This window comes from Ornithorhynchus anatinus, chromosome 13 (genome assembly GCF_004115215.2).
Source record: "Ornithorhynchus anatinus isolate Pmale09 chromosome 13, mOrnAna1.pri.v4, whole genome shotgun sequence".
Lineage (NCBI taxonomy): Eukaryota > Metazoa > Chordata > Mammalia > Monotremata > Ornithorhynchidae > Ornithorhynchus > Ornithorhynchus anatinus.
Window position 1 is genome coordinate 18,270,472 of NC_041740.1, and position 21,822 is coordinate 18,292,293.

General features: G+C 44.4%; 1 protein-coding gene across 1 annotated transcript in view; it reads left to right on the plus strand.

The window, feature by feature from the left end:
* The window catches only part of PIP4K2A (phosphatidylinositol-5-phosphate 4-kinase type 2 alpha), a 153,398-nt gene that overhangs the window by 128,361 nt on the left and 3,215 nt on the right, over positions 1 to 21,822 (plus strand). The window contains exons 7-9 of the mRNA XM_029077738.2: positions 14,666 to 14,779; positions 17,508 to 17,751; positions 19,949 to 20,052. Coding sequence (XP_028933571.1) covers positions 14,666 to 14,779; positions 17,508 to 17,751; positions 19,949 to 20,052 — 462 coding nt within the window. The remainder of the gene's footprint in view (positions 1 to 14,665; positions 14,780 to 17,507; positions 17,752 to 19,948; positions 20,053 to 21,822) is intronic.

A 21,822-nucleotide genomic window follows, 5' to 3' on the forward strand; every position in this document is an offset into this window, starting at 1 on the left:
CTCAATGAGAATTAAAGTCATCATGACATCTGATATTCAGCATTATTTCCCCACTTTTTTTCTCTAGTTTACCAGGTCCCTCGAGACCACAGCTTGAACTGCTTTCATTTTTTCTGGTCCATTTAGTTTGAAATTTTTTTTTCAGGCTCTAACAGGGCTTTAAGCCTTGGGGACTGGGCCTCCTGTGATTTGAAAGAACGAATGCCAAAGCAAGAAGCTTCCCGCCAAACAGTAATTGCTACGATAAACTCAGGGGGGGAAAAAAAACACCATAAAAATGAAAGGGGGTAGGATAAAAAGAGACACACATTCCAGTTTTTCCTAGCACGGTAGTGTTTTGCAAGAAGCAGGAATGTTTTGAGCAGTGATTACCACTTCCTTGGGCTGAGGTAGGGGAGAACGTTTACAGAGTTAGCGATCAATGAGCATATCCTTCATGAGCTCTGCCGTAGTAACGCTAAGGCGAGAGTGACAACGCATCCCTGAACTATCGCCCCTCGCCATTTATAGTTAAGTCTATTCTTAAACATGTGGTTGGAAGGTTTTCTTAAATTTAATTGAGGGCACTGGGGCGAGGTGCCAGTAAAGTGAATTTTAAAAAACACGAATGACACATCACATCAAAACAAGAGCTCTCTGGACTCATAGGTGAAACGATCTGATTCAAGGTTTTCCAGAATGTCAGAATTCTAGTTTCTTTCTAGCCTGGTTACTCAATGCAGACAGTCAATCAATCAATCAATGCTATTTATTGAGCACTTACTGTGTTGAGAGCACTGAATTAAGCGCTTGGGAAAGTACAATATAATAGATGCAGTGACTGCACACAAGGAGCTTACAGTGTACAGGGAGAGTCAGACACTAAAATAAATTAGTTGGGGGAAATAGTAGGGTATAAGAATATCTACATATCCTTTAGACTCTTATGAGCAGGGAACTTGTGTGCCAATTCTCTTGTATTCCCCCAACTGCTCAGTGCAGTGTTGTGCACATAGTAAATGTTCGATAAATACCATTGATTGATTGACTTAAGTGCTGTGGGACAGGTGCAGTAAGCTAGTAGTTGCCAATGCCAAAGCAACCGAAAGAAATAATCTGATCATATTTTTTGCTTTTCATTTTTGTTTTGGGACTTCCTGATCGGAGTACATTTTTAGGGAAGTGTGGATGAATGGGAAATACATTCTGCTTGATTTTGTTTCCAGTGAACATTGGAGCTTGTGATTGTGCCATTTTGCTTTAGTAGTTCTGTGGCCCAGTTGTCATAGAAACGTTGAATATCCCCACTCCGCCCTGTATCTGCCCTCAAAAGCAGTTATATCCTGAAAATCTTTTAATGGTATTTGTAAGCGCTTACTATGTACTAGGTACTTTACTTAGTTGCTTGGATATATACAAGATCATCAGGTTGGACACAGTCCCTGTCCCAGTTGGGGCCCACAATCTTAATCTCCATTTTATAGATGAGGTAATTGAGGCAAGTTAAGACACTTGCCAACGAGCACACAGTGGACAAATGGCGGAGCCTGGTTTAAGACCCAGTTCCTTCTTCTCCCAGGCCCGTGCTCTATCCACTAGGCCATGCTGCTTCTCAGATTTTCAAACTGCTCCAACATTTAGCCACAAATTTCAACTGAAACCGTGTGGCTAAATATTATGCAACTCTCAAAAATGGATGAGTGACTGTCTCATTCTAGTGTTTTAAAAGGACCCATTTTTCTTATCTCTGTCAAAGAAGCAGCTGAAACCACCGAAGTCTGTTTCTTCCCTCCCACCCCTGGATGTCTAAAACGAATTGCCTAACAACACACACATCTGGCCTTAAATTCCTTTGCCAAGTTTCAGCCTAATGAAAATATAAAGGCCCCAAGGAATAATGCTGGGAAGTGGGGAATGAAAATATCAAAAGATTTTCCAGTGTTGCCATTAGAATGGACAATTAACTAATTTACCTCAATTATTTCCAAGGGCTTTTTTTTCCTACTTTCTACACTCTTCACCCCTTGTAATGGTACTGTCTACTACTCAACACAGTCCATGGACTAATCCAACTGAGAATGCAGATGGATTTTTAGCCATTTCTGCATCCAGAGATTGAGCTAATAATTTAGGTTCTCTTCTCAGTGCGCTGAACTCCTTGCGTAGGTGTTTTCCAGATTAGCTGGAATCCGCAGCAGATTTCTCAGCCCATTTTGGCCCTCTGGGATTTGTGGGGAGAAATTCCCCAGGTGAGCAGGTCCTGGAAGAACTACTGTCCGAACCAAACACTGTCCCCCACTTCCCAACTCACACAACCTGTCAGGTCACCCCCACTTCCCGTAACCAGAACCTCACGAGATCCCTTGTCCGAGTGGTGCTCACGAGTATTCACCATGGGTAGTCATTGGCCAGAGCTGCAGCCATCGTGAAATCATTTGCCTTGTATGCACATGGCCTTGTGAAAGAAAAAGATTTGTTTCAATCAATTCGGTCATATTAATTGAGCGCTTACTATGTGCAGAGCACTGTAGTAAGCCCTTGGGAGAGTACAATACAACAGAGTTGATAATAATAAGCATAATAACTTGTGGTATTCGTTAAGATCTTCCTATGTGCTAGGCACTGTACTAAGTGGTTGGGGTAGATACAAGCAAATCTACTTGTTTGGACCCTGGCCCTGTCCCACATGGAGCTCACAGTCTTAATCCCCCTTTAAAGATGAGGGGTCTGAGGCCCAGAGAAGTGAAGTGACTTGCCCATGGTCACAGAGCAGACAAGTGGCGGAGCCAGGATTAGATCCCAGGTTCTCTGACTCCCAGGCCCGTGCACTTTCCGCTAGGCCACGCTGTTCCGTGACCACATTAGGTTAGTCGAGAGTTTACAGTGGAGGACCCAGCCCCATGTTGGTAGATAGAAGGAGGGAGCTCTGTGGCTTACAAAGTTAGTATATTGTGGTGTTCGCCCAAACGGTCTTTTCTTGGCCCTATTATTTGCTTGGTGAGAAGAAATCAGGCGGGGAGGAAATGTTTTTTGCAGGTACCTCAGCAGAGAACCTGATTCTGAGCAGGTCTGTTAACTGTGAGTCTCATGAGCCTAATGAAAACCCCAGGAGATTCCACAAATAGATTGGCCAGAGGTTGAGGAAGGATAGAGTAGGACTAGGAGAACATCTGGTTCAGTGCAAGGACTGAGAGGCCAGGATCCTGAGGAAGTCTGATTCTATGGGTGATACCAGCTTCCTTCCTTCCCACCTATGGGTCTTTCAAAGATTCAGGCTTCATAATAATTATAATAATAATCGTGGTATTTGTTAAGCACTTACTATGTGCCAGGCACTGTACTAAGTGCTGGGGTAGATATAAGATGATTGGGTTGGACACAGTCCCTGTCCCCCATAGGGCTCACAATCTTAATCCCCATTTTACAAATGAACTAACTGCAGCACAGAGAAGTAAACTCACTTGCCTACGGTCACACAGCAGACAAGTGGCAGAGCCAGGATTAGAACACAGGTTCTCTGACTCCCAGGCTTATCGTCTATCCACTAGACTACGCTGCTTCTCATGCTGAATCCTTCCATCTCCCCTCCTTTAACCACCTCCTGTGGTCAGTGCAGAGAATCCTCAGAGTTGGGTACAGAGCCAAATTGGCCCAAGTCAGTTTTGAATGGCCATGTCATTATTTATTTTTTTTTTAACCAAAAACTCCTGCCAGATGAAAACATTTCACTGGGAGAAGGCAAATTTTCCCATTAAGACACTTCCTACTGGCAACCACAACCACCGCTCGGTTGCCCAAAGGAATGAGTGACGCCCAAGACCAACTCAACAGCAGCAGCACCATTCTGAACTGTAGGAAAAGGCAGAATTGGGAGCAGTGGAGGGGAGTCACAGTGCCCACCTCGCAAGACTGAGTTTGTCGTGGGCAGGAAATGGATCTGCCAACTCTGTCATATTGTTCTCTCCCAAGTACAGTGCTCCACAGACAGTAAAGACCATACCAATGGTATAGCCCATTGATTGATTTGACTGATTGATCACAGCTGGGGGAAGTATGTCCACGGCTCACATTTTGACCATAAAATGTTCGGCAACTCAGCATATGATCCATTTCACTGCAGTCGCAAAGGCGGAGCCGCATGTGCTGTGCACCAGCCCTAAAGACCAGCTGAAGAAGGTGTTCGTACGTACAAACTCAGGGGTCTCAGACCCAGATCTGAGTTCCTCTAATCTTGGTTTCCCACCCATCAAACACTCAGTCGCATTTATTGAGCGCTAACTGTGCACAGAGCACTGTACTGAGCGCTAGGGAAGTTACAATACACTAGACTGGTAGACAAGATCCTTTCCCACAAGGGGTTTACAGTCTCTGGGGAGAGATATCAAAATAAATTAGAGATAGGGGAAACCGCATGTACGTAAGTGCTGTGGGGCTGAGGACGGGGTGAATGTCAAGTGTTTAAAGGGGTACAGATCAGCGGGTGGGTGGGGGAAATGAGAGCTTAGTCAGGAAGGCCTCTTGGAGGAGATGTGATATCACCGAGACCTATATGATGGGGTTCCTTGTCTCTCTGTCGTCGAGGAAGGGAGCAAGTACAAACATGGCAAAATCAATCTAGTTTCTGTGCCCATACTGTGGCTCACTTTTGCCACAGAACTTTTTTGGTGTTTGTGCTGTTTTGGAAATCAGCCAAGAAAGATCTTTAATTCTTTTAAGGCTATAGTATTTAGCAACAAGGTTGTAACAGCATCCCAGTTACAGCATTGCTTAATCTGGATTGAATTGAAGATTTGAGGCACAACAGAGGTCAGGAATGACGGCCATTCAGTGAGTTGAGTGACCCTGAACTCAGTCTATTTAGACAATTTCTGCCTGGGCAATAAATCACCATTGCTTCCCTGATAAGATAGTTATAATCTTGAAATTGGAGTATGTCCATTAATAAAATTAATCTTACAAGAGTGCTTTGAAGTAGCAGATGCAAAAAACTGCTTAAGATCCTAAATGATTAACAGAATTTGTGAATGGATCAGAGTATAATAAAAATGCTCTCAAAAACATTAGTGTAAAAATAATTCCCTCTGTCCTCAGACACACCCTTATTTTAAGATTCGGTGTCCATGTTCAGATTTTATATTTTTTGGTGCCTGGAGCAGCACTAAGACAGTATTTCATGTCACTGTAAATAAAAGCATAAAATTCTCTGAAATTATTTGTACTAATTGCATTTTTTTAAATTGGCATTTGTTAATTGCTTATTATAATAATAATGTTGGTATTTGTTAAGCGCTTACTATGTGCCGAGCACTGTTCTAAGCGCTGGGGTAGACATAGGGGAATCAGGTTGTCCCACGTGGGGCTCACAGTCTTAATCCCCATTTTACAGATGAGGGAACTGAGGCACAGAGAAGTGAAGTGACTTGCCCACAGTCACACAGCCGACAAGTGGCAGAGCTGGGATTCGAACTCATGAGCCCTGACTCCAAAGCCCTTGCTCTTTCCACTGAGCCACGTTATTATGTGTCAGGCACTGTACTAAGCGCTGAGTAGATAGAAGCTAATCAGATGGAACCCAGTCCATGACCCACATTGGGATCACAGTCTTAATTTGCAGATGAGGTAACTGAGGCATCGGAAAATGAAGCGACTTGCCTGGATAGAGCAGAGCCGGGATTAGAACCCAGGTCCTCTGACTCTCAGACCCATGCTCTATCCACTAGTCTACAAGGCTTCTTCATGCTACATGAAATCAAATTGTCTAGCCCTATCTCCCTTTTTTGCTATTTATCAATCAATGGTATTTATTGAACACTTACTGGGTGCAGAGTACTGTACTAAACACTTGGGAGAGAACAACACAACAGAGTCAGTTGCCACATTCCCTGCCCACAATAAGCTTACAGTATAGAAGACTACCGAGTCCACGTAATTATTATTATTAATAATAATAATGTTGTATTTGTTAAGCACTTACTATGTGCAGAGCACTGTTCTAAGCGCTGGGGTAGATACAGGGTAATCAGGTTGTCTCACGTGAGGCTCACAGTCTTAATCCCCATTTTACAGATGAGGGAACTGAGGCACAGAGAAGTTAAGTGACTTGCCCACAGTCACACAGCTGACAAGTAGCAGAGCGGGGATTCGAACCCATGACTTCTGACTCCCAAGCCCGGGCTCTTTCCACTGAGCCACAATTAAGGACTCTGCACAAAGCTAAGGGAGACTGATATTACCAAGAAAAGCAGGCCCTAACCTTGTTTTGTAGCCCTAATCTCTAGCAAATAATGGTCTTAGTGCAAAGATTAATTTTTTTAATAGAACCTCACCGAAATGACTTAGTCATCTGAATACCTCCAGTGCTTGGTTTTTCTTTCACTGGATTCATTACAACTGTTAACATCTTAGTTCTTTTAACTCAGTGATGACAAGTTTTGAAATTGTCATTTCAAATATTTGGTGATATAGGTGAAGACAAATCCCATCCCATAGATTTCAGCTTGACATGTAATTAGTGTGATTTGCATTAGCATAATAGAAGTGAAGCTGAAGGAAATAAAGAAGTGATATTTAAACAATAATGGGATCACTTTCATGGTAAAAAGTACCAGAACTTCCATGTACAGATGTCTTGTATTAAAAAAAAAAAAAAAGAACAGTGTGGTTTTTAACAGTTGTCAAATTCTGACAGCTGCTTTGACTCGTCTTGGTCTTTAATTCTTTTCTTTTTAATGGAAGGGTATCTCCTATTCATGGCTCCAGCAGTTCAGGCCTCTCTAAATGAGACAGAGAAATGCGTATCTCCCTGGTGGTCGATCTTTTCACAGCTGTGCCGCAATTCCAGTGTGACATCAAATTAGTAATTATAGCTGAGCGGACTTCTTTTTACAAATGACAGTCTCAGCACTCTGTCGGGGAGCAAGCTACTCAGCGGGGAACTGAGGAAGGAAGAGAAAACAAAACCGGACTCACTTGATTTGGGGGAGATTTGACCCGAGGCTCAAAAAGGGCCACGTTCTCGCAAGAGATCAGACAAAACTTCTCAGAGATTTACACAAACAAAGCTGTTTGGAGGAAGTCTTGTACAGTTGTTCTGCAAACTTTCTTATATCTATTTTTGTTGGGGGAGAGGGGGGGCGGAAGGGTGATAGAACAAAATATTGGCTGACTTATGAAGCCATAGGTTTGCAGTAAGACAGTTCTCTGTAAACACATAAATTCCTCTCAATTGTCCATTTGAAGGAAAACAGTTTCCTTTGCAGTTGGTGATATAGGTCTAATGACTCTGATCACTGTGGACAATTCTAAACACTTTAATAATAATGATGGTATTTATTAAGCGCTTACTATGTGCCAAGCACTGTTCTGAGCACCGGGGTAGATACAAGGAAATCAGGTTGTCCCATAAGGGGCTCACAGATGAGGTAACTGAGGCACAGAGTAATTAAGTGATTTGCCCAAAATCAAAATAAGTGGCAGAGCCAGGATTAGAACTCACGCCCTCTGACTCCCAAGCCCGTGTTCTTTCCACTAAGCCATGCCGCTTCTCTGACAAGTCAGAGAAGTTTTATGCGGTTTATAATCAGTTTTATGTGTTGGAGTTGCTAATTTAGCAAATGACAGACTGGCACAAAGTCCCTGACATTTTTATCCGAGGCCTTCGGTTAAACTGAGTGATAGCATTATAGTAAAAAAACGATTGGGTTCTATGCCAATTCCCAGCACTTCTTTTGTGCTCTTTAAATTGTAACACATTATAATTAATTACTACCTATGTCTAATTCTTGGGGCTAGATTATTGCCACGGTAGCAGGGATGGCTGTCTCCAAGCGTAGTCACAATAGAACAGCAGAGAGAGTGTGTGTGCACGTGTTGCTGTAACCTCTCTCTCCAGATCAGTTAGAGTGTTTCTGCTTTTGCCTGTCAGAGAATGTCCAGTTTTGAAATCCCCAAATTTTGTGTACCCCCGCCCCCCCCCCCCATTTTATCAGGGAAATCCTGCTTGCTTCCGCATTATTTTAAAAATGATGGGGCCACGGGCCTGGGAGGGAGGCTGCCCCGGTCCCATTCTTTGCTTAACCACAAGCACCCTATCTATCTGGCACAGTTTGCCGTTTAGGACCTGCAGATAAACCTCTCTCTGCAATGCACTCCTTTGTTCTGCACTCACTCACCAGGCCTGGGGGGTGGGGTGGGGGGATCTTGAAACCATTCCTGTTGAGCAAGAGCAGGGCAGACCCTGCAGTAGAAGGGAAATGCTTGATTGCTGCTGCTAATAATAAAAGTTCTTCTTTTCTTTCTATATTAAACCGCAAAACCTCATCTCCTTACTGGTGGGTATGACCCCCACCAATCTGGTGAAAGACTTAAGAGCTTTCGGTTGAAATGCCCAGGAAAAATGCCTTTGAAGTGTGGCTAGGCAGGAAGACTCTGAATGAGCCCCGGGAGGGGAAGCCCCATGACCCTTCTCTCACCTACTGTCCAGGTGGCACTGCCCAGGGGGCCTTACCCCAATTAGAGTTCCCTACGGTAAGCTCAACTTTAAGTAATTCCTGTTTAGGCCGCCTTTCTCTTTGCCATCACCGGCACCACCAGGATTGACTGACCATTTCCTGTGGGCCGAGCACTTGTGCTGGATGCTTGGGGACATACGGAAAAGTAAAAGATGGGGTCCCTGCCTTCAATCGATTGTATTTTTTTTAAGTGCGTACTGTGTGCAGAGCTCTGTACTAAACATGTGGGAGAGTACTGTGCCACAGAATTGGTAGGTACATCCTTGCCCATGACAAAGGATCTTCTCATCTAATGGGATAGACAAGCAGATCCAAATTGACCCAAAAAAGCCCCACAATACTTTAAAGAGTATAAGTGTTGGTATGAATAATCTTCTGGGGGATATAATAGTAACAAATATGTAAATAAGCACACTAATTCAGAGTGGCTAAGGGGGTGGCATGACTGGTAAGGGAATAGGCTGGGAAAACCTGGGGATGTTTGGAAAGCTTTGCAGAAAGAGAGGGACACGGTTTGGGGAAACTGATGGGGGAAGGTGGGAGCACTGTGTTGGAGGTGGGAAAATCCAGGGCACGCCCCAGGGGTTAGAGGAAGACAAGAAGACAGGAAAGAGTCTTCATGTCAGTGGACAAGGAGCTCAGCCTAGTGGAAAGTCCTAATCCCGGTTCTGCCACTTGCTTGCTTGTATGACCTTGAGCATGTCACTTGACTTCTCTGTGCCTCGGGTTCCTCATCTGTAAAATGGGGATTCAATCCCTATTCTCCCTCCTGCTTGGACTGTGATCCCCATGTGGGACAGGGACTGTATCTGATCTGATTATCTTGAAAGAACAGTGTCTGGTACATAGTAAGCACTTAAAACATAACACAATAGTTGTCATTGTTGTTGTTACTAGGAACCTGTGCTCTGAAGGGACAGTGATTTCTTTATGATATTTGCAAAGTGCTTGCTATATGCCAGGCACTGTTCTAAGTGCTGGGGTAGAAAAAGCTACTCAGTTTGGACACAGTCCATGTCTCATGTGGCACTCACACTCTTAATCCCCATTTAACAGACTGAGCTACCTGAGACACAGGTCAAGTGACTTGCCCAGAGTCACACAGCAGACAAGTGGTGGTGCTGAAATTAGAACCCAGGGTGTTCTGACACCCAGGCCCATGCTCTATCCACTTGGCCTCGCCGCTTGTCTGATTGAGTCCAGGCTACGCCAGGACCCAGATAATCTTGAGACTGAACTGTTCTGGCAACAGACATCTTTTTAAATGAATGACTCCAATTATGGAAATCGGTTTATATCATCATCATCATCATCATCATCATCATCAACTAACACAATTAAATAACCGCTGGATGCAGGGCTTGTGTGGGATTTTTGTTGTTGATTTAATGGCTAACCATTCTTACTGGAATATTTCTAACAATTCTTGTGGTAGGGGTGTTATCCAGGCATTTTAAGTATGGTTTACCAAGCGACTGAATTTAACTGAAAATTTATACCCTGGATGACTGTAGACTCTTGACTTTCTCTTGTGAATGTAACATTTAAACCAGAAACCGTAAGACAGTAGCACACAAATTTACTGAGATGCCAGACTTGAGAATCCCTGAATTTTCCCTGTGGTTGTTGATGCAACTAAAATTTATGACTAGAAGGGTAACCTGATATTTTTATGAAGGGTCACAATGAAATGTCCATGTAGTATCACTTGCATTACTTGAGCACCTACTCTATGAAGAGCGCTGTGCTAGGTGCAGTGTATTTGGTCAGAAGGGGCATCGCGATTCAGGGAGTGCAAGACTGACCATACTTTTTAAGCCAGTCGCATGCCAGAAATAAAATCAGATCCACGAGTGCTGGGAGGACTGAAGGGGCAACATGACCGGGATGGGGAAGCAATTGATCACGAAATGCCTCCTGGAGGAAGTGACTGAAGGGAGTAATGAGATTGGAGAAAGCTGAGGTTGGTGGTGCAGGGGGACAATTTCATTTCTTCTCTCTTTGGAGAAAAAGAGCATTTAAGATTGAGCTTTGTTGAACCTGATTTCACTCCTTCAGGTTCTGATACCCACGGGAGATTTCCTCTGAAGTGTGCAGTGCGTTTTATCTTTCTCTGATTATTCATACGAAGCCTAGCTGGACATACTGTGCCATAAGACTTCAGGGCCTGGTGAGCTCGTTCTAGTTATCTCCTTTGTGAAAATTAAGACAAATTTGAGGCCTTTCAGATTCCTGCCTAGGTCGTGAGGGAAACCATGCCTCTTTCGGCACGGCTTGCTTGTACTGTTAGAGAAGGAAGGGGAGAGAGACAACCGTTTCCCACATTCCTTAATTTAAACTTTCTCCCTTCCTGCCACTTCTCCTTTCATGACCCAGATTTATGGTTATGAATGGCAGAACTAATTTTAAGGAAATCTCTAATAACCCATATTACAATAAAATTGATAGTACAAGTATTGAGCTTTTAAATCCAATTACCTTTGTCCAAGGGCTACTATCAAGGTTGCTTTAAAATGCTGTCCTTGAGGGGAACAGTTCTGTAATGTGTTTTAAGTGCAGTAGATACTGATTTTTTTGAAGAATACTGGCAAACTTCAAGTGGCTGGGGTCCAGGTTTACATTTGATTTATACTGTTTTACAAGTTTATTTTCATTTTAGGGAGCTTTGAAAAACACACTGCCAGGACCACGAGCCATCCTTTAGCATAAGACAATAATTAACACAGATTTTATATGTTGCACATGCAGCTTGATCTGTCACAATAACGGTCCATCAAAGGGACACCGAGCAGTGATCTTTGACATAACAGCTTACAATTAGACTTTTCAAAAATGGCTCACCAAGTGAACACATGGAACAGAAATTCATCTCTTTGTGAAATTGGAATCCTCTAATCACGGAGCATTATGATGTGCATTACCGTTTGCATTGAAACCTCCTGGTGCCAAATTCCTGGGTGCATTGAATATTCAAGTGTGACGGGGATGAATCTTGTTTACCCTTTAAGATTCTGTCCAAAGAAGCAATGGACATGAAGTTGCGGTTTTTCATGAGCATAGATTTTTATCTCTCAGCTGCTTGCGGCAGTGAAAAATTCAGCATGTCCTTTTGCATTCTTTAGTAGGGGATTAAATAGATAATGAAGACTCAAAGGGAAATGCATTTTTAATTTAGGAGAAATTAATGGCAGTTTTTAAAACAATTTGTTCCTTACTGATTTTTTAAAAAACTATTATTTTAAGGAATTTTAATGTTAGTTGGGCTAGAATTATTTGGAATTTACCTAAAAGTTAATTACTTCAGAAACTGCACTAAAGTATAGTATACGCTTTGTAATATAAATTATTTGTAGTGTATTGGTTTTTCATGACAGTTTAAGGAAATCCATGTAGACTTAAGACTTTAACCATCTTGAAGGCAGAGACCAGGTACTCTTATTTGATACTTTTCCATAGCAAGAGCCCAAGGTTCTGCTCAGTTATAATCATTGATGATGCTGCTGCTGAAGAAATAGCCCTCCATCCTTCTAAACACTATACATTGAGAGTATATTCCTATTTAAATGAATGAGAATTTTTCAAATAAGGGTCAAGTTCCAATACAACTTAATAGAGTTGGGATTTTTTTTTTTTATAACAGAACCCCCAAATGATGAGATTTTCTAGACGATCTACAAGAGTTCTCAGTAGTTAAACCTTTTTTGACAGGAAGTATCCTGTAATATCTGTCCCTTTATCTCCTAGGGAGGCAGCAGGACCTAATGGAAAAAAAATGGGACTTCATGACTATTTCTTGAGCACCTAATGTTTAGAGTACCAAAGTATGTGTAAAGTGCGTGCTATGTGTCAGCACTGTACTAAAAGCTGGGGTCGACCCAAGATAATCGGGTTGGACACAGTCCCTGTCTCACATTGGGCTCACAATCTTAATCCCCATTTACAGATGAGGTAACTGAGGTAGCACAGAAGTTAAATGACTTGCCCGGGGTCACAGAGGAGACAAGTGATGGAGCTGGTATTAGAACCCAGGTTCTCTGACCCCCAGGCCTATGCTCTTTCCACTAGGCCACGTTGCTTCTTAGGCTTTTTCCTCTTATTTGTGGCAGTTTCATTCATGGCCAGCCTGCGGCGGTGTATTCCACTGATCTTTAGCATGGATTGATTTAGCATTTCCATTTTCCCCTCCTCTGGTATATTCCTATTTCTCCATGACTCTTCAAAAACTAGTTTGTGTTTCAGAAGAATATCACCTAATAACAAGGATCTCCTTGTTCACACCCATTCAGATTTTGCATTCACCTCCTTTCTTTGTGAGAGTCAGTTTTCTGTTTCACTTTGGCAGGGTCTTTAACACAGCTCCAACAGTGTTACTATTACTGATCTCTTCCCAACTAAGTTGAATCCAATTAGTAAAGCCCTCAAGAGTCAGAGATTTATTAAAAATGGAGAAGTCCTGGATATAGGGAGAGGCTGGAGTGGAGGGGTTTCAGTATTAGTATTTTTTTTTGGTAACTATATACAGTACTGCCTCCTTGATATCATTTTCTTCAGAAAATGAAACCTCTTTCATTCAGTTTGACTTGGGAGAACAAATATAATTAAAGGGCTCATTAACGGGTCCATATTAAGAAAGTTCACAGGCGGAGTATAGGGTGGACACCGTCCAATTAGGAGAAGAAACCCAGACTGTGGGTAGCTAATTTGGATTGTCTTTGTGTCCATTTTTAAACTCAAGAACAATGATGTCTGAGTTATCTTATGCAGGAACATTCGGAGCCTTATGATACTTGTGTCTACAGAGTTTTATCGTACTCTTTTCCATTTCTCCGTCTAATGAATGGGACAACCTGATTGCCCTGTGTCTACCCCAGCGCTTAGAACAGTGCTCGACACATAGTAAACGCTTAACAAATACCAACATTATTATTATTATTATTATGAATTATATCTAGCTCCACAATCTCACCTTGTATCAGTTTGCTCATGTGAAACTCATCTAGAGCCTGAATCATTGGTTCATTCCTATTTTTCAATTGCACAGCTTAGGGGAAAGAGCACGGGCCCGGGAGTTGGAGGACCTGTGTTCTAACTGCAGCTCTGCCACTTGTCTGCAGTCTAACCATGGCCAAGTCCCTTCACCTCTCTGTGCCTCAGTTACCTCATCTGTAAAATGGGGTTTAAGGCTGTAATCCCCATGTGAGCTCATCCGTTTAGACTGTAAACTCATGGGCGGAGAGTGTGATGACCACCTCTTGTATTCTACTCTCCCAAGCGCTTAGTACAGTGCTCTGCACACAGTAAGTGCTCAATAAATACAAGTGATTGATTGATCGGCGTGGACTGTGTCCAACCTAATGATCTTGCATCTACCCCACCACTTAGTACAGTACCTGGCATATAGTTAGCACTTAACAAATACCGTTTAAAAATTGCAAAAATTTTGTTGTATTACAAAAATCAATCCAGATGTGGCTTTGTTCTAGTAAATGTGTCTGCAGGTTTAGAAGGGGAGAGGCTTAGCTGAGGAGGATGTCTGTTCGAAGGTGCATGTGTGGGGGAGATTCTGTCAACTGATCTTTTGCTACGAGGCATGGTGCTGGGTTTAGGCTTTTCTGCCTCTTGTTCATTTTGTCTCCAAAGCAACATGCTGGAGACAAGCCCAAAGCAAAAGCCACGTCCCATTCCCCATGATCATCAATCCTGGAATTTATTGAGTGCTTACAGTGAGCACCGTACTGAGCGCTTGGGAGGATACAACAGAATTAGGAGACACGTTCCCTGCCCACAACGAGCTTACAGTCTCGAGGCTGCTCTTTGAGTCCCTAATCCCTACCTAGAGGTTCAAGTGTGAGAAGAGTGAGCGTGCTGGAACTGGGCCGTGGCGCGATGGCCCTAGGAAATCCAATGGGCTGTGATTCCCTGGAAAAGCCAATCTGCCTCCTCCTCCTCCTCCTCCGATGGAGTCCTGACTGGCCCTGCACGGGAGGGCCAAGCACTTCCAGGCGTTGTGGCTCACTTCTGCCCCCTGGCGGCCACCGAGCACTTTTGCACTGGGCTGGTGGGACCCGGGAGGATGTCTGCCCTTGCCAGGACTTGAAGCAAGGATGGGGTTAAGAGAAGGCATTTCCCCTTTGCATTTTCATCGGTCTTTTTTCCCTTCTGCTTGCTCGTTCTAGGCCAAAGAGCTGCCGACTTTAAAGGATAATGATTTCATCAATGACGGCCAAAAGATTTATATCGATGACAACAACAAAAAGATATTCCTTGAAAAGCTTAAAAAGGATGTTGAGGTAAGAAGGATGAGATTGCCCAAGGCAGCTTAACTGAAAACTGGGGGCACTCTGCCAGAGCATGAGGAGTTTTTGAAACCCAACACGACAGATCTCTGATCGGTAAAATATGCCGCACGAGGGCGTGTGTGTTACTGTGCTTTAAGGTCAGATGTGCTGGTGTGGGGAAGGTTCTCTGCTGCCAGGCTTGAACGCTTGGGATGAGTCACTCAGACTCTTGAGGGGACTTCATTGGTATGCCATTCCCCTCACTGATTCTCCTCCCTAGCCTCAGTTGGGAGAGAGGAGGAGAGGGCCACCGGGCAGATGAAAAGCCCTTTGAACCCGCCCGTCTGATGGCCTCTCCCAACTTTCCCAGCGGTCCAAAGGTTTGACGCGGTAGTGCCGGGGCCGTTGAGGCTCTCACTAAGGAGGTCGCTCTTGGATAGCCCGGGGGCGCCGAGGGATACCACTGCTCGGGAAGACAAGGAACCAGAGACCTGGGGTGGGGGGTGGAGGTGTTAGGTGAGCGGGGCAGGGGAGGTCTTCCTGTCAGAGGTCTGTTCTCCTTCCTACTTAGAGGGCTAGCTCTATGTAGGACAGGGACTGTGTCTGATCTAATTAACTCTTGCCAACCCAGCACTTAGTGTTTGGCACATAGTCACCGCTTAGGTATCATAAAACAAAAAAACAGGATGAAGTGAACTTTCTATTGGCCACATTGGGGTGGAATGATTCTGGTTCTGAACGGATGCCCAGCCTAGTGAAAACAGGGGTACCTGAAGTCTGCCGTTCTCTTTCCAAAACTCTTGCAAGAAATCTGTGTTTCTGACCTGTGCTCTTCCTTCCCAAGCCACAGAGGCAGAAGGTGGGCATTTGGCTTTTTTTGTTCACTTGGGATTTGCAGAGAGGGGTGTTTTCTCTGCTGGACTCCTGGGAGACACATACTTTAAAAATGGACTGGGAGATCTATGCCTTATTTGGGATGTGGCAAAGATCGTTTTGCTAGTATTTCCCCTTTCTGAGCTCAATTTTTTCTAAACTACCATTCCTTCTGGTAACTGTTCTTTGTTTTTGAAATGGTGGTTTTTTGCTTTGTGACCCAAACACATTTGCCTCCTAGAGAAAGGACCTGTTTAACCACAAAGTTTGGTTGTGGTAGTTATTAACATCATTATTGACTCCAACTCCCCCAGCCCCCCACACGCCTTGGGAAGGCCCTGTTAACCCTTTCGTACCATTAGGGGACTTAGTACTCGCTTGGTACAGTGCTTTGCACACAGTAGGTGCTCAACAGATACAATTAATAAGTTACTGCCCTGCTGCCACTGTGATACAAACACTGTGCTCAGTGCATCCTGGGAATAAAAACAGTTTTTTGAATTTGCATTAGCACTTTTTTTTTCCAAAGCACTTTCACACCAGTTATCTCATTTGATCCTCCCACCATTCTTGTGAATGAAGAAAAAGGAGATTGTTATCCCCATTTTCAAATGAACAAACTGAGGCTTAGAGAGGTTATGTGACTTACCCAAGATCACACAAAAGCAGACCGGGGCAGAGCTGGGACTTACCCGTTTCCTAATTCCCCATCCCATGGTCTTCCCACCAGACCACGTTGCCAGACTTGAAACATTTGGGCGGTTCTCTCTGATACTCTGAAAGCAGCAACGCTCCTCCCCAAAGTGTCTAATTTATTGTCAGCAGGGAGTAACTCTGGGCCCTGGGAGAATTGCACTCATTATTCAGACTACACAAGAGAATTTGAGCAGTTGGTGCCAAGAAGCATACTGCTGTTTGCACCCAGATTCTTAACTGTATTTACAATTATTTGAACCCAGGCAATGAACAGCCATAACTGGAGACCATGGTAAGGGCCTGCTGGCAGAGGAGAGGGATGTCTAGATTTCAACCCCGCCACTAAAGAGAGGGCACAAAATTATATGTTTTCTTAGGCTTTGTGCTTAAACGAAAGACTCTGCTTTTGGAAGATGATATTTAGCGTAATACCATTTCCACTCAACTTGTGGGGGCAGTGTGATGCACTGATAAGATACTCTGATGAGCCAAAGAAAGCACAACATTCTTTGGGAGGCTGCAGAACAGATCTCTGCCTGGGACTTGTATCATTTCTGGCTGATGAGATGAGGGCCGGGTTTCCAATTTTCTCTTTGGGGGATTTAAAGGCAAAGTCATGCCCTTTCCAATAGGCCATGCTACTTCTCATTCATTCTGAGCTGAGTATTTGATCCCTGAGCTTTTACCTGGAGCTGTATAATAATCTAACCCCTCAATGGCAAATGTCTGTGGCCAGATCTGCTGGCTTGAATCCAGCTACTTACGGAAAGTCTCTAGACTATAAGCTCATTGTGAGCAGGGAATGTGTCTGTTATATTGTGTTGTACTCTCCCAAGCACTCAGGACAGTGCTCTGCACAAAGTAAAAGCTCAATAAATACGAGTGATTGTCTACCAACTCTGTTGTGTTGTAATCTCCCAAAGGCGTAGCAGAGCACTCTGCACTTGGTAAGCACCCAATAAATTACCACTGATTCACTGAAGCCTTGATTCTGGCTCATGAGAAGCCCAGAACCACCAAGGGCATTAATACACTAAACACTTATTGGCTGCTGCTTGCTTTCTTGGGCATTACCACACCGCTAGCAAGGAGCCCCACCGCCCCGCCTTTCTCTCAATGGGTTTTTTCCTCTGATTTTTGGTAACTCATGACCACATTTTTCCTCCTCTAGTTCCTTGCCCAGCTGAAGCTCATGGACTACAGCTTGTTGGTTGGAATTCACGACGTTGAGAGAGCTGAGCAGGAAGAAGTCGAGTGTGAAGAGAATGACGGCGAAGATGAAGGGGAGAGCGATGGGGCCCACCCGGTCGGAACCCCTCCAGACAGCCCCGGAAATACGCTGAACAACACCCCACCCTTGGCACCTGGGGAATTCGATCCGAACATTGACGTGTATGGGATTAAGTGCCACGAAAGTAAGCAGAATTCCTACCAATCCTTTTGGAGTCTTTCATCGGTATCTAAAAATACCGTGCCCTTACTGGTGACAGAGGCTTGGCTCAGTAGAAATCCCTCTTCGGATTGGGGAGCGGGGATGTGCCAAGGGCACCTATAGAGCTCAATTTTGAGGCACAATCGGAGAGGCTTTCTGGATGAGTGTGGTTTTTCTAATCCAGTATGCCCGCGAGCGGCTGACGTGTTTACTCAGCTGTCCCTGGCTGCTGCATGTTGGGAAATGGGGCTGCGGAACGAGCACACTGCTGCTCTCCGGCATGCAGCTGGGCAGCCCTCAGACCACACAGATGCAATGTGGTCGCCTTGGGTGAGAACCTGGCAGTGAGGGAAAGCCTGGGTCTTTGTGGTGGTAGCCTTGGTAGCCCCACCACAATGACTCAGGCTTTCCCTCACAGCAGAGTCCATCAGCACAGCTTGATGAAGACCAGAGAAGCCGTGCGGCCTCCTGGAAAGAACGGACGCCTGGGAGTCAGAGGACCCGGATCTAATTCCGGCCCTGCCAATTGCTCTACCAATAGCTTGCTGTGTGACTTTGGGCAAGACTCTGAACTTCTCTGTGCCCCAGTTTCCTCAACTGTAAATGGGGAGTCAATACCTGTTCTCTCTCATACTTAAGACTACAAGCCCCCATGTGGGACAGGGACTGTGCCCAACCTAATTAAACTATACCTGCCCCAGCACTTCGGACAGTGTTCGACACATAATAGAAGCTTAACCAGTACGATAAAACAGACAAACCATTTCTGCAGAATGGGAGAGGTGACTTGCAGCGAGGAGGAAAGCAAGGTTCTGACCATTTTCCCCTCATTAAAGAGTCTAATGACAGTTTTCTTCGGGGAAGGAGGAATCACTCTGGTGTCTTGATCGGATTACCGCGGGATAAATATATTTTCAAATGAATATGGTATTCTTCTCCAAAACTGCAAGAATTGTGGTTCACTCCCTAGGCGATGCTGTATTCCATCTCAGAGGAAATGTCCCTTGATTGGTAAAGAGAATGGTTCCTCAGTGCCCATATGGGAAAACACTTCCAGGCATGCTGGGGCAAAAGACAACTTCACAAACACCAGCATCTCAGTGAGGATTCTTTCTCTTTTAGCTTCCAGCTCTCTAGTTTGGAGCCAAAATATTTTCAGTGACATAGTTAGAAATAAGCAACCCACTGCTTTCCCTGGAAGGGAGGTGGTTTATCATGACTTTTACAGCCTGGTTGGAGTTTCCAAATCAGAGGAAGCAGAATCTGAGTTGTTGGGGTGGGGGGTGGGGGTTGTTGTTTTGGGGGAGGGGGTGGCCTTTTTTTAATTCTTTAACCCGAGTGGTTCAGAAAGACAGTTTTGTAAGCACTGAAACTGCCCTGAGCTAATAATAATTATTATTATTATTATGGTACTTATTAAAAACTTACTATGTGCTAGGCACTGTTCCAAGCACTGGGGGAGATACAAGTTAATCAGGTTGGACACAGTCCCTGTCCCACATGGGGCTCACACTCTTAATCCCCATTTTATAGATTAGGTAACTGAGGCCCAGAGAAGTCAAATGACTTGCCCAAGGTCACAGAGCGGACAAGTGGTGCAGCCGGGATTAGAACCCAGGTCCTTCTGACTCCCAGGCCCGTGCTCTATCCGCTAGGCCATGCTACTAGGCAACGAAATGATGGGTCATACAAACTGCAGAGAAACCAGGTGTCATCTACAACTGTCATCTTTGTCGGTTGTGATTGATGACGAACCAGAAACACCTGAAGTTGGGTGGGTTTGGGTGAAAATTAATTAGCCCCCATTGATAGAAGAGGGATTTGGAACATCAAAAAGGGAGAACATCCACCAAACAGCTAACCCAGGCTTCTAAATTGGTACCAACTATTGTACTTAGGGTAGAGGACTCTCAGCCTCCTTTCAATTAGTCAATCAATGGTATTTACTGAGTGCTTACTATGTGCAGAGCACTGCACTAAGCACTCGGGAGAGTATACTACAACAGAGTTTGCAGACATGTTCCCTGCCCATGATGAGATTTCCCCTCCCTCTCTGTCTGGGGTCTCATTGAATCCACCCCTCCCCACTAAGGCCATTTCGGGTTTGCATTTTGCTGGATTCTGATTAACTCTCTTCTCTGACCCAGTTCTTACTGCTCTTTTTGCTGTTGTCCTTCCAGACGCACCCAGGAAGGAAGTATACTTCATGGCCATTATCGACATTCTCACTCACTATGATGCGAAAAAGAAAGCTGCACACGCTGCCAAAACTGTTAAACACGGCGTAAGTCTCTTGGTTTTCTCCCTTCCACTTCCCCTGCGGACTGCCTAGAGAAAAAATCCCTTAATCCAACGGCGTGCCTCTTTCAGACGGGTTTCAAATAACTTGTTCCGCCCAAGCATTTAGTATAGTGCCCTGCAATCAGTAGGCGGTCAATAAAAATCATTATTATTATTACTACTTGGTAGAAAGTAATTAGGTGAGGTTCATGTTCCCCCTTTATTTAATGGCATTTATTAGGCACTTACTGTGTGCAAGGCACTATACTAAACATTGGGGTAGAGATAGATTCTTCAGGTTGGACACCATCCTTGTCCCACATAGGGCTCACAGTCGTAATCCCCATTTTCCAGATGAGATAACCGAGGCCCAGAGAAGTGAAATGACTTGCCCATGGCCACACAGCAGACAAGTGGCAATGCCAGGATTAGAACCCAGGTCCTCCTGACTCCCAGGCCCAGGCTCTACCCACTATGCCATGCTGCTTCTCATGGACCTCTTAATGGTTCTGGGCCGTTTTTAGAAGCCAAAACTGTTCCTACCTGCATGAAGTCGTGAACCAAGGGCAAATTTCTAAACTTAGAAAGTGCCAGACCTGGCTAAAGTTTGACACGTTTTAACGCAAGTAGTGATTCTAGAATGAAAGGGTTTGAGTGAAAGTGCCGCTTGTGTGGTGAGTGGAGGCATTCCCTCCCAGGATCACTGTTAACATAGGGGACGTGTTTTATCCACTGTCAGTTTGGGATGTGGTCTTTCCAAAGTGCCAGGCTGATCTTTGTCAGCTGGTGGTGTCGAAGGAAACAAGGCCTATCTTGTTGAGTTACACGTGAGGCCTCTAAGCCCAGCCTGAGCAACTCAACCAAGTTTGCTCAAACACAAAACTGGGAGACTCTTCCCCAAGACCATGTGAACCGCCAGCTGAGTTCATCCCGACAAACAGACCGTGAGCAAGAACCAGCCTCACCACTGATATCCAGGCCCACGGGAACAGAACCGTTAAAGGTGACTAAAAGTAGTAAGGAATTCTGATGTTTTTTACATATTTGGCTTAGGGGTGAATGAGCCTGCTAATATGAATTTGAAATCTGACCCAAGTTATCTTGAACATAACCCATTGCTTAGTATGGTTAAGGTAAGTTCATGATGGACAGGGAATTCTGCTGTATTGTACTCACCCAAGCACTTAGTGGTATTTATCGAGTGCTTACTACGTGCAGAGCACTGTACTGATTGACGGCACATAGTAAGCGCTTAATAATAATAATATTAATGTTGGTATTTGTTATGCACTTACTATATGCAGAACACTGTTCTAAGCGCTGGGGTAGATACAGGGTAACCAGATTGACCCATGTGAGGCTCACAGTTTTAATCCCCTTTTTACAGATGAGGCAACTGAGGCACAGAGAAATTAAGTGACTTGCCCATAGTCACACAGCTAAGTGGCAGAGTGGGATTCGAACCCATGACCTCTGACTCCCAAGCCTGTGCTCTTTCCACTGAGCCACACTGCTTCCCAATGCCATTATTATAATCACCATTACAACATCACTAAATTCCACCCCTTCCTCTCCATCCAAACCGCTACCATGTTAATCCAAACATGTATCCCGCCTTGATTACTATGTCCAACCCGATTTGCTTATATCTACCCCAGTGTCTAGTACAGTGCCTGGTGCATAGTAAGTCCTTACCAAACACCACAATTTTCATTACTATTCCCACCCTCTCCACTCTGTGGTCGGCAGAGGTGGGGAGGAAAGGCAACCTTGA